We start from the raw sequence: 13,802 nt of genomic DNA on the forward strand, positions 1-13,802 counted from the left end.
GTAAAAAATTGACGAATTATTCTTCTATAATTCGATCGTGATTGGTCAATTTTTTACAGCATAAGTTAACAGATTACGGCCTCCATAAACCAATCCTGTATGATAACACACAGTGATTAATACATAGATGACATCCTCATCACCATTGTTATTAAATTTGAATACAACGTACAACAATATGAAATAGAATGATATCGGATTTAAACTGGACCAAACACTCTTATCAAGTCTCACTTTATCAGATGATTTTCGCTCACTGAACATCCAGAAGTTCTGCGATTCGTCATCAGATTTGTAGATTGTATTGATTGGCTATAAAATAGAAAAGTTATCAGGTCTCCTAAAATTTTCTATCTTGCAACTTTGAATCACACGTTCAAAGTTCTTGCTATAATACAATTGATTAATTCTTTTTTTTCTTATTCAAAATCTTTGATTTTAAATTAAATTTGATCCATACCAAAGTAGAATCAAGGAGGCTTCGGAAACTAGATCAAGGACTTCATAGATGATTTAAGCCGTAAACCGTTAGAAATTGACCAATCATAATCGAATATCTCTTCACATTCGACGGTGATTGGCCAATTTCTTATGGCTTAAGGCTTAAATCACCTATTGTAGACCGGGGCTTATGAAACGGTCTTAATTCATGAAACCGCGTCGGCGCTTTTCCCATCATACGCTACCCCCTCTCACTCTCTCTCTCTCTCTCTCTCTCTCTGTCTCTCTCTTCCCCGTTTTCTCTCTCGCGTGGTCTTCGGTCGCGTAAATTTTCGTGGGTCCCCGAGATGATGTGCCGTACGATGATCTCGTGTATCTCGCTCTCGCGAATCCGACGTTAATCGTCTCGCGTATCGTGTTACCGTGTCCCGCGGAATCACCGTAAATTTCGCGATAGCGTGCGCTTGGTGCCGATAATATTTCTTCGCGCGTGCCGGTTCTTCATTGAGTGAGAGAGAGGCGCGACGGGCTCTCCTCCATGTAACCCGCCGTAACCACGTGCTTGAAAATCCAGTCGGACGTTGTCGGCTCTCACGCGTCAGTACAACCGTCGTGCACGATCGGACGCTTCCCCGCGTTTTCTATCCGGAGACGTCGTCCGGGGGATTCAGGTTCCTCGCGACGCCGGGAACGGATCGTCGCCGATATCACGCGCTGAAATACGCCGATTGTTTCCGGAGCGCACGAGCACCGAGAAAATTCCACCGCGTTCACAGAGGCATGCCGAAGGGATGACGGAATTCGTGGACGGTTGGTTCCTGGGGCACACCCTCGGCGAGGGTGCCTACGGCGAGTACGTTTTCCTGCTTCGTTCTTTGTTAACATCTAGTAACCGTCCGCATGTGGCCCGCATTCCTTCCCGCGATAGATATTCGGCCGCGACCTCTCGAGGTCCATTGTTCCCATTGTTCGGGACGCACGTTAAGACGTTCGTTTCGTCCTTACGAAGTCCTGATTAATTTACTATGGTTTCCATTGTTCCTGAATCTTCACAGGCAAATTATCTTTTACGTTTATGCAGAAATTTATTAATTACAGAAATTAACATATAACATGTATTCCGTTGCAATTATAATTGATTTTGTATTTTTTGTACAGGGTTAAACTGGTTATAAATAAATCTACAGGCGAAGCTGTTGCTATGAAAATGATCGATGTAAAGAAACATCCGGATGCAAGGGAGACAGTCTGCAAGGAAACTGCTATTCATTATAAGCTTTCAAATCCAAATGTTATACACTATTTTGGAAAACGCAGTGAGCCCAACATGGAATATATTTTTCTAGAATATGCTTCAGGCGGAGAGTTATTTGATAGAATCGGTAAGATTCTACTGGAACTGAGATACATAAAAATATATAGAATTATTGAAAGATGCAAGATTAAACTTTAAATCGTTTACAGAACCTGATATTGGTATGCCGATATTCGAAGCACAAAAATATTTTAGACAATTAATTTCTGGAGTAGAGTATCTGCACATTCAGGGGGTCGCGCATAGAGATTTGAAACCAGAGAACTTGCTTCTAGATAATAATGATAATTTAAAAATAAGCGACTTTGGAATGGCGACAATATTCCGTATACGAGATAAAGAACGTTTGTTGGACAAAAAATGTGGAACGTTGCCATATGTTGCACCAGAGGTACTAGTAAGACCATACCATGCAGAACCTGCAGATATATGGTCTTGCGGAATTATTCTCGTAGCTTTATTGGCCGGAGGTAAATATTGTGAAACTGTGTATATATATATATATATATATATATATATATATATATATATATATACATAAAGAACTGTGTATATATATATATATATATATACATACTTTATATATATATATATAAAGAAGATTATTTCTTGCTTCAGTATCTTTGTTAATAATTTTATTATGCATTTCAATTTATGCACTAATGTGTACACAATTGATTCGTTAATTTTCTATAATTTATAATTGTAAATCGAGAACTGCAAATAAGTCATGTAGCAAATGTATCTTCCAACTTGAAACTTATTGGGATATCCAATATCTAACTTATATTCCTGTTTAACTGGTTCAACAGTTTTTAACTGGTCCATGTCTGAAATATAGAATTGCCATGGGATCAACCTTTGGCAGGCTATCCTGAATATGTCGCATGGAAAGAAGGGAAATATATGTCTCTTACGCCATGGAAGAAACTAGACAATATCTCGTTATCGTTAATAAGAAAAATTCTTACGGATTCGTCGTCAGCGAGGTACAAAGTGCCAAATATCAAGCAACACAGATGGTTTGTCACAAATTTTGCCAGAGGTAAAAAAAAAGCAGTGTTTTATATCGGCATCTTTAAAAACGTACAATTAATAATGGGTCCATTTTTGGGGATTAATATTTAGAAGATCAACAGTTGGATGTATCAGAATAGTGTTTACTTAGTCAGGTACTGAGTGACTCTGAGTATAAATAAAGTTACTCAAAGGAACTCTGTACCTAACTTAGTGGATACTATATTCGACGAATATCGTTTATCGCTTAATTCTTTTCAGCATGGACTTCATTAATATTAATTAGGACTACGAAGCATACTACAGTTATATTGGTTTTGCAATCGGCAAAGCTCTTGCCTTTTCTTTGGTAATACAGCTCTATGAGTTAATCAATCATCATAAAGCTAGATTACCAAAGCAGAGAGCATTGGCATATACTTCCATATAACAAAATAGTGTAAATTTTAAATTTCAAATTTTATGTAGAATAAATATATTAATAGTGAACTAAGTAATAAATCGTGCATAAAGTCTATTTCACGCATTCATTTTCTATGTAAGATTCATTTTCTATACAGACATGAATATATCTATTCATTTCAGATCAAGTAGATGGACGGAATTATTTAAATCAGACAGAGGATGAAAGTTTACGAAATGTCTGTTTATCTCAACCTGAATTCCCTGGTGTAGAAAATAATGATATAATTCGATTCAATTTAGACGAACGTCCAACATTCTCATTTTCTCAACCTGCTCATATGGAAGATATGTTAGTAGCTACACAATTACAAGCGTTTACACAGCCCAGTCAGGTATATTTTTTACTTAAAACAAACTTTGAATAAAATAACCTTAAAATAACCTTTTTAAAAATATTTATGTTATTTTATATTTCAGCAAAATTCCTTTCAAAGACTAGTTCGGCGAATGACTAGATTCTTTGTTAAAATAGAATGTGAGGAAATTGTGAAGAAATTAAAGAAGTATTGCGAGAAAGAAAATTATACTTATCGCGTTAATGAATTCGGTGTGGTAAGTCAGAAATTAATTCAATTCTGTGAATAAACTCAAAAGAGTACGATGATTTTATTATATTTTTTCAGGTCACGATATCGACGGTAGATCGGCGTAAAATGCATCTAGTTTTTAAAGTAAATTTCATAGAAATGGACGGAAATATACTAGTTGATTTTCGCTTGTCTAAAGGTTGCGGTTTGGAATTTAAAAGAGCGTTCATCAAGATCAGATATGCGATGGAAGATGTTATTGTGAAAAGTTCCGCGGTATACTCGAAGAGTTAATAATTGTTATAAATTTGTAATAAATATAAGATCATGTAATTTGTATTTTATATATATATATATTTTTTTTATAAAAAAATAAAGATTTTTATATTCAAGAAATGGATTTTAACGCCTTGTGTTTAAAAAGCATTCCGTAGGTAATTTATCAAAGATTAGCTTCTTTATCCGAATGAACATTTCAGCATACTGAGAATCCCGGATTTATGAGGAGATGTCGTTCTCGTCGAGTGTCCACGTTCGCAGAAAGAGAACGAAAGAGGGGATGAATGAAGTTACTTCGTATCACCCAGTGGTGCTCAGTGGTGCGTTTGTCATCAATTGTGGTGAGTGTGACGCGATCGTGTGGAAGAGTTGGCCGGTAATTCACACGAGCAACTTACTTAGTGGCAGATGCTTTGGAACGTGTGAAAAGTTCCTTTCAGTCAGCTAGCAACGATGGTGACGATAAACGCGGATCTGCGGCGCGAGCGTGAGAGATGCAGCTTCGATCCCGCGGAGCTCACGAGTTTGTGGGACGGCAATTCGGAGAAAACGTTGCATCGGCACGAGCTAGGTGCGTCGTCTCCGATTAATTCACACGCCGCTCGCCGACGTAACCGTAAATCACATGGCGCAGTATCTTCGGGAAGTTTCTTCCACCGTGACGAGCCACGCGAATGTCAACGCCCAACCAGCTCATAATTCCTGTTATCGGCTCATTACTCACCCTTTCATCGGTTGATAAAGCGTCGGATCTTACATGTTACATTCCTTCTCACATTTATATATTTTATAATAATCTACTTATTTTAAAGAAATAGAGGATGTGTTTAGACACAGACATGTTGTAGGAATATTCCTCAGTCAAGCGGAATTTTTAACACCTAATTATATTTTCTCTCTTTTTTTTTTTTTTTTTGAATTTGTACAAATTTAAAAACATTCACTTTCATCATTAATTATGTGCCATCACTTTTGATGGACTCGAAATGTAAAATCAGAATCTTTATCTTAATATTTGCTTTAATAAACCGATGATTCAATGAACAAAGTTCATCAAAACAAAATTCTTTCCCTATAAAGAATTTAGTACAAATATCATCTCGGCTAGGATTTCATTTTATTTTTTTCAAAAATGTATATTACCTCTATTTATATGTCAATTCGATTTATTATTCATATCTTGATGACTTCATTAAAATATGAAAAAATGAATTTATATTCATTTTTACGTATATTATTATTATTAGTACAATCAGTATTGCATACATTAGCATTGACCTTTTATATTTCTTATTGTTTGCTAGACAAAGAAGTAAGAGAGATAAACACACAGCTTGATTATAATTGGATATAATGGCGATCAAATTAACCTGAGAGAGAGAGAGAGAGAGAGAGAGAGAGAGAGAGAGAGAGGAGATAGAAAACAGATTTGTAAATCGGAAATCGCGAAAGAAAGATCCTCTTTTAAAAACGACTAGACTATATGCTGTCTGTGAATAGCTTACTACTTTTTGTCATGTTTCTAAGAAAATCTGTCGGAAGTAGAGAAAAATGTGAAAGGCGCGAAAGTTTGCGCTCTTCCGAGCATTCTGATTCCTACGATTAGTCATAAATAATTTCTTTCAATGTATATATTTTTTGATATAATAATATTCTCAAAAATAACTTTGAGATTACTTTTTTGTAAATGTGTCAATTTTTAATCAATATATTAATCTAACAACTTTTAATATTTAAAAATCACAAGAAAATGAAACAGGGCAAATGAAAGTTGAAACGTAATTAATAGAGCGAAAAATTAATTCTGTTTGATGCAAAATATAATTCATACAGCTAAGTTATAATTCATACAGTTAAGTTACAGTTTAATTAACAATGAGTCATCTTCAGTGAGAATGTGTTAAAAATTTCATTGTTTCCCTGAACTGTAAGTAAAAAAATTTTTTTTAAAAGATGAACATATTGTTCATATTTTTGTAATTGTTTTATAAAGAATTATTTTCAATACAATATATATATATATATATATGATTAATGTTATAATTAGTTTAAACATGTATATGCGAAATAATTGGTTAGAGATTACACACACACACACACACACACACACACACACACACACACACACACACATATATATATATATGTGTGTGTATATATATATATATATATATATAGAGTTACTATATCTCTACCCAATTATTTTGCATATACATGTTTAAAATAGTATTTAATATGTATACAATTTTTTTATCTAGCATATATAATTTTATATAATATATAATATATATATATATATATATATATATATATATATATATATATATTATATATTATATATTTTACAACATACTTGCATATTCTGTTTTACAACTCAAATATATTTACAATTCAAATATATTTACAAATATAAAGTAAATCTAATCGCGCTTCGTGATTGACAAGAAACATGTTTTTCCTCCTATTTCTTCCGATAATTATCCTGCATAATTGTACTGCGACTTTTATTTTTAGTTTTAGTTTTACGCATAAATATAAGTCCTAGTTCGATTATGCGATATATGAGAAGTATATAGAACAAAAGACAGATTCAACTTTTGCTTTATTTTTATATTCCTATCTTTTTCTATTTTTCCGTAATACTTTACTCGATTGACTTTAATATCATATCTTTGATATTATATCCTTTTTTTCGCTATTCATGTCAAGGTATAAGTCATAAAAAGTTAAGACAGAAGTAAAAAATTACGAGCCAAATAAAAGATCAACAATTTTAAAAATTTATTCATAGAAATATTGAAAATAGAAGAATGTGAACGTTTCGATTGTATTTAGTCTTCTTCAGCATAAGTAAAACTCTATTGCATATATTGAGCTTAATTAAGTTATCAATGTATAAATCCGTTCATTATGCTAATGGTAATAAAAACCTATTTATTATTTATATTAACTAATTTAAATTACTCAAATAATAAACATATAAAAATTTTGCATATACATATATAAAATCACTTCGCTGTTTTCAATAGGGAAAGAGAAAGGATACATAATTTTGATAAAAAGTTATCTTTAAGAGTTAAATAATTGTTAAATAAAAAGAAATTATCAATAAGAGCGTTTTATATAAACATGCCAAAAATAAGAATCTTATCTCATCTTTTGATGAGAACATGATTTTTTTCCATTGACATAGGACAATCATTATAATTGATTACACGTGAATATTCAAATAATTACGATTAATAAATCTTTTTAATAACTTATTAATAATAATATATTAATCTTAATATTTGAATTATCATATAAAAATTAAAATATATGCATATGCATGTCGGGCGGCAAATGCATTGCTATTTGAGATAAAAAGAACAAAACAAATTAAAAAATAATTATATTCAGAAAATTAAGGTGTATCAGATGTGAAAAGTTAACCTATTGTTTGATGATTTACCTTTTAATCGCGAATTTTTATGTTGATTAGCGTCGTAAATATGCAGGAATAGCGATTCCCACACATATCTACGCAGCCACTTGGTTCAATGTTCAATGTGCGAGATTAAATATCTTTAGCGTCATATTTCTACATGGACTTTATAATTAAATACTTAACTCATCAATGCCGCTACTAATACTAACGCGAATTGTTGAGAAATACTCAAATGACTTGCATAAAGTAATTTATAATTTCATTTCAGTTGTCGGTAAATAACTGGTTTAAGTTGAATGAAAGTTTAGCAATATTTATCTCATCTGTGCTCTCTTGCTGATTGAGATTATAAATCATTAAATAACAGCTTTCGCTGTGTTGAGAAATGGGTCTTTTGTTAAATGACGATAAAAAAATTTAATCTACGAAAAAAAGCGCTTAATCTGCTCAAATAGAAGGTATATGCTTTGAATAATTGATGAAGATCAAACGGTACACGTGTTGCATAATTTATATTTAAAATTTTATAATTAGCGATTTATTTTAAAATAGCTAAGCATAGTCTCGACAATACGCGACGTCGAGTTCGTCGAATCGGAAACTGGTTGTGCAACTTTTGATGAGACATCGGTGTGGTGATACTCCACTATAGCATCCCAACTTAACAAGAAGTTTCAATCCGAAACTGCTACTGAAAACTGCTAAAATTGAAAAAATAGCTTTATAATAGCTTAAAATAAATCCTAATTATCTAATATTAATCTAATAATTTAATTCAATTATTTAATAATTTAGTTATCTAAATCTAATCTGACAATTTAATTGCCAACTATCTTCTGTCTATTATCCAAATTAATGATTTATATCAATCGAATTTATATAGATATTATCATACTCGACATTAGAAATTCATTTATGTATGTTAATACTTAGACTTATTTACGTGTTCCTACATAGTAATGTGAGCTTATCATTTGCAGAAAACTTCTTCCTCAGCGATCCGCTGTTGCACGACAGAATTCCTGCGAAATACAAGAGTCATAAGGAGATTTACGAAGATGCAATAATGAAAGGATGCCGAGTAATGCAGAAGGTGCAACAGTTAAACGACTCGGGGAAAGGCAGCATGGAAGTTTTTTCGTAAGACGTTTAGATATATAGTAAAGAGAGTTTTTGCCGTTGAAGAGGCGTATTTAATAGGATATTCAAACTGAAATTTAATGCTTCATAAAGAAAATATCATATTTACTTCAATATATTATCCATACAAATATATTATTTGCTCTGTATATATTTTATTTAATTCAAAGTTTAATGTTCTGCCAAAAAAAAAAAAAGATATTTGGAAAAGTTACGAGTACGAGCAAATAAAAGTTTTCTATAAATTATATATAGTTTGTTACAAAAGAAACAAAAAGAATCGGCTGTATTAAGTCTTCATCAGCCAAATTAAAATGATAAATAATTAAATAATAATTAAATAATAAAATGAATATGTTAATTATAAAAAAGTAGTGGTAGAAAAAAATGAATGACAAGCATGAAATAAATGGTGTTATGTAAAAATTAATATTCAATATAAAATCATAAAAAATCATAGATCTTGCATAAAATAATAAGAGATTACAAAAAATAAAAATATGTAAAATTAGAACTAATGAAAAATTAGCTAAACAAATTTTATTTAAATTTACTAAAAAATATTTATTAAACGATGAAATTTCAAAGATTTATTTATTATTTAGAGTACTATTTATTAACTAGATAGCTAATCTATAATGCTTTGTAAGACAAATTTTAGGAGGTATGCTAGGCTCAGCGATATTGAAGGACGGCAATCCATTGACGCTGCATTATGTGATGTTCATTCCGACTATTATGGGACAGGGCACTGTCGAACAGCAAGGCTATTGGATATCCAAGGCTTGGAGCTGCAGTATTATTGGTACTTATGCCCAAGTATGCATTTTATTATCAAATTAATCGTGGTTTATCAGGAATTAATCACGATTCTAAAAATCGCTTTAATCTTTAAAATAATAAATCCTATGTTTTTTTAGACGGAACTTGGACATGGCACATTTATCAGAGGCTTAGAAACTACAGCGACCTACGATCCTGAGACCAAAGAATTTGTATTACATAGTCCAACTTTGACATCGTATAAATGGTGGCCTGGTGGTTGTAAGCATCTTTTTTTATTTATAAAATATTTCAATATATAAAATATATTATTCAAGATCGATTTGCAATTTATAAAAAATGAATTACTTTCAGTGGGCCACACGGCGAATTACGCAATTGTCGTTGCGCAATTATATACGCAAGGAGAGTGTAGAGGTGTCCATCCTTTTATTGTGCAACTCAGGGATGAAAACACTCATGAACCTCTATCAGGTACGTGAATTGTCAAGAAAATTTTATATTTTTCGTCGAACATTGCATTTATGAACGAAAGGAGTTAAAACGTTCATTTTCGTTTTCAGGTATAAAAATCGGTGAAATCGGTACTAAGTTGGGAATGAATGCAACTAATAATGGCTTTCTCGGTTTCGATAATGTTAGAATACCGCGCGAGCATATGCTGATGAAAAACTCTCAGGTAATGGGCTAAAGGAAAAAGTGAAACTCGTTTGACTCATGTTTAACGAGAAATCTGGAGTAAGATCGATCTGATTATTCAACTTTTCAGGTATTAGAGGACGGAACTTACGTAAAAGCGTCTAGTGATAAACTCACTTATGGTACTATGATGTTTGTACGAGTGGTATTAGTACGTGATATCTCTAATTATCTGTCAAAGGCGGTAACGATAGCTATTAGATACAGTGCAGTAAGACGACAAAGTCAGATAAAACCCGAGTATGTAATAACAATAAAAACGTAAATTACCAGAAAAATATAAATTGGCAAGATAATATTTTGCTCACAAGATAACATTTTTTTTTTATCGCATAAACTTTTTCTTTTATATTATTTTTTATAGTTTTATAGTTTGACAGTCAGACAAAAGTATATAATGAAGACATTGAATTTAATATTTATCATATCTTATCAAGTTTATTTTATCTTTTCTTTTTCAAAGTCTGAAGGTTAATTATCTTGTATGAATGTAATTAGACACATCAACATTCCGAATTTTAACAAATAGCTGACAAATAGCTTGGATTTTAATATACATTTAAAGTATTTTGTTTTTATTTTCTATTTCTATTTTAATTCTGCTAGACTTTGAATTATTCATCTAGTTTACTCAGCTTATTTATTGCTTTTATTTTGAAAGTCTAAAGATTTCATTATATGCGTGTTTTTCTTTTTAGTAAATTGTTTAAAATTGTATTGAAATATGCAATTCGATGAATGAAAGTTTTTCATTCGATGACTGAAACATTTTCATTCATCGAATTGAATTGTATATTTCAATACAATTTAAAAATATTTTCTTTTTTTATTTCAGTGAACCGGAATCGCAAATTATAAATTATGTTACACAACAATATAAATTGTTTCCTAATCTTGCTGCATGTTTTGCATTTCGAATGTGCGCCGACTGGATTTGGGAGATGTATAATAATGTAACAGCTGAATTAGATCAGGGAGAGCTGGAAAGACTACCTGAGGTAAAATATGCAGTTGCAGAAATTGAAATAGAAACTTTTGATAAAACAATTGTTGTTCCAGTTTCCGTAGTACAAAAATCGATTTGAAATTGAAGTATTTATCGTCAAATTAAATTGAAAAATTATTTTTCAGCTGCATGCGCTGGCTTGTTGTCTAAAGGCAGTTGCATCGTCAGATGGTGCTACTGGCATCGAGCAATTACGATTGGCATGCGGTGGGCATGGTTATATGGATGCGAGCAATTTGCCGGCGACTTATGGTTTAGTGACTGCTATTTGCACTTATGAAGGCGAAAATACGGTCCTGCTATTACAAACGGCTAGATATCTAGTGAAAGCTTGGAGACAGGCTGTCAGCCGCCAACCGCTGCCACCGACTGTCGGATATCTAGCTGTTCTTTTACGCGGAGTAAAACAGCGTCCTTGGAAAAATACTTTATCGTGTATTGTGCAAGCGCATCAAGCGGTTGCTGCAGGGTAAGTAGAATACGAGTGTGATAAGAAACGTATTTGCATATGGAAGATCATTAGTTAACAAAGACATCATTACCTCGTCATAGCAATTTATCATTTATAATTCGCTTGCAGCAAAATTCGCTTGGCGACGGAAAACATGGATCGCAGAATACGCAATGGCGTGTCATCAGAAGACGCGTGGAACCAAACCAGCATTGAATTAGCACATTGTGCCGAATCTCATTGTCGAGCTTTCTTAGTAGAGAGATTCATCGAGAATGTTAAAGGATTGACGTCCGTATCTAAGCAGCTTAGCGATGTTTTAATGCAACTTTGTGAATTGTATTCGATATATTGGGTTTTGCAGCGACTTGGAGATTTTTTGCGCGTTAGTATTCGTAGAAACAAAATTACTATATCGTACGTTCGATAAATGGGCTGTCTTAACATGACAATGCATTTTGTAATTACAGTTTTCCTGTTTAAAGAACGAAGACATTCCGGCACTCCAAGCGCGCTTCGAAGAGATGCTCGCTGCAATCCGTTCAAATGCTGTAGGTATCGTCGACGGATTCGATATTCGTGATGAGATTCTTGCATCCGCGCTTGGCGCATACGATGGCAATGTATATCAGCGTCTCTTTGACGAGGCGATGAAAAGCCCCTTAAATCAGGAAAATGTTAATCGATCCTTCCATAAATACCTCAAGCCTTTCCTTAAAAGCAATTTATAGTCTTATTGTGTTTATCACAAAATAGTCAACCAACTATTGTAATAGATAAGACCAATATAAAAATTCATTCGCATGATAATATCTGTAAAACAAACCAAAATGCGAAATTAATTCATATATTATAATTTCTAATACGAAGCGCATTAGTCGCTTAGTCGGTTATTATAATTGCAAATGCTACAGTATAGTATTTGTAATGATAATTTTAAGGCTCCATTCTAAAAGCAGTTAGATTTACAATGTCATATATTACGATAAAATCTTAAGAATATTTGTCTTGCAATATAAATCAAAATAAATTAGTTATTATCATATACTTTTGTTACTATACACATTCAGTGATATGAAATGATATAAAATATATGAAAAATTTTCTTTTCTCAGCTCGTAAAGTAAAAATAGCTATAAATTATTACGAGATGTATTTTTGTTGGAAATGTAAAATTACGTTAAATTACATATTTATTAATGTTATATGTATATTCTAAAAAAAGAGAGTGCTTTCGGGATGTAATTCATATTATCGAATATAAGTAACAGCATACAAAAAAACTGATTTACTTTTATATATATTGCAAGAAAAAAATTCACATATCAATTCTAAATAACTATAGTGAGGAAACGAGAGCTTTAGATATGGCAAAAACATTTCGTTTACCTTTTTATGATATAATAATGTAAATCATTGTCGCACAATATATTATAATATTGCTATTACATGTTTATATATAGAGATATATACAGGATGTTTTTTTATATATCAATGCTTTTAATGAATGAATCTGAAACAAGACAAATGAAAAACATAAAAATTGTTCAGACAAAGATAAATTGTTCAGACTTTTATTTTTTGAGTTGTATGTATACACGCACATATATTAAACATTTTCTTTGATTTGTTACAATTCAAAAAATTAAACTTGAACGATTTATTTTTATATACAATTTTTAATTCATCCTTTAAAGTATTGATGTATAATTGAGAATTTTCTTGTATATATCCATGTTCCATGTTTAAAATATTTATCTCTTGAAAAACATTTTTATATAATGCAGTTTAATAGAAGCGTTTATAAAATTGATAGAAACGTATTTGTCTATTACATTTATCGGCATCTGTATGAATATTGATTTTATGCATCTGATATTACGTGTAAAGTATTTTCCACGTTCGTAAACCAATCTTAAAAAAAAAAGATGATTGATATTTTTGATAGTAATATTTTATAAAATATATAAATATTGTATATGCAAAAAGTATGAGAGAGCATACACGCAAAGTATTGTTTCACAAATAATGATATTGCTCTGTTTATTAAAAAGAAAAAAATGTAATTTTTACCAGTTAGATGTCCCAGTATTTACAGATTTACTTTGGAAAATCCATTTTTGCTGCGGCGTTTTAACGTAGCTTGAAGGCAATACATATTGTATTTTGGTATGCAAATAAAGTGCAAATAATCTTCTTCCGTTATAATTTTCCGGTTGATTCTACGAAATCCTTGAACTCTACAACTACAT

The 13,802-nt window shown here is 31.7% G+C and overlaps 2 protein-coding genes and 1 long non-coding RNA gene across 3 annotated transcripts; 2 read left to right on the forward strand and 1 right to left on the reverse strand.

Moving 5' to 3' along the window:
* Positions 1 to 719: 719 nt before the first annotated feature.
* grp (serine/threonine-protein kinase grp) lies at positions 720 to 4,165 on the forward strand. Its single transcript, XM_011641365.3, has 7 exons — positions 720 to 1,294; positions 1,600 to 1,823; positions 1,906 to 2,226; positions 2,598 to 2,801; positions 3,359 to 3,570; positions 3,656 to 3,790; positions 3,862 to 4,165. The coding sequence occupies exons 1-7, from the start codon at positions 1,233 to 1,235 to the stop codon at positions 4,057 to 4,059; spliced, it is 1,356 nt and encodes a 451-aa protein (XP_011639667.2). The 5' UTR covers positions 720 to 1,232; the 3' UTR covers positions 4,060 to 4,165.
* Positions 4,166 to 4,317: 152 nt separating this feature from the next.
* Positions 4,318 to 13,758, forward strand: LOC105428834 (acyl-coenzyme A oxidase 1). The gene is made up of 11 exons (XM_011641364.3): positions 4,318 to 4,615; positions 8,452 to 8,611; positions 9,262 to 9,430; positions 9,532 to 9,655; positions 9,749 to 9,868; positions 9,958 to 10,073; positions 10,164 to 10,333; positions 10,929 to 11,091; positions 11,225 to 11,568; positions 11,680 to 11,935; positions 12,021 to 13,758. The coding sequence occupies exons 1-11, from the start codon at positions 4,498 to 4,500 to the stop codon at positions 12,279 to 12,281; spliced, it is 2,001 nt and encodes a 666-aa protein (XP_011639666.2). The 5' UTR covers positions 4,318 to 4,497; the 3' UTR covers positions 12,282 to 13,758.
* Positions 7,965 to 8,496, reverse strand: LOC148934523 (uncharacterized). The gene is made up of 2 exons (XR_016141294.1): positions 8,415 to 8,496; positions 7,965 to 8,172 (listed from the first exon to the last, which is right to left on the reverse strand). It is a non-coding gene; the product is annotated as an uncharacterized LOC148934523 (long non-coding RNA).
* Positions 13,759 to 13,802: the final 44 nt, after the last annotated feature.

The sequence above is a fragment of the Pogonomyrmex barbatus genome, unplaced genomic scaffold (assembly GCF_055798465.1).
Source record: "Pogonomyrmex barbatus isolate J1 unplaced genomic scaffold, ASM5579846v1 scaffold9, whole genome shotgun sequence".
Taxonomy (NCBI): domain Eukaryota; kingdom Metazoa; phylum Arthropoda; class Insecta; order Hymenoptera; family Formicidae; genus Pogonomyrmex; species Pogonomyrmex barbatus.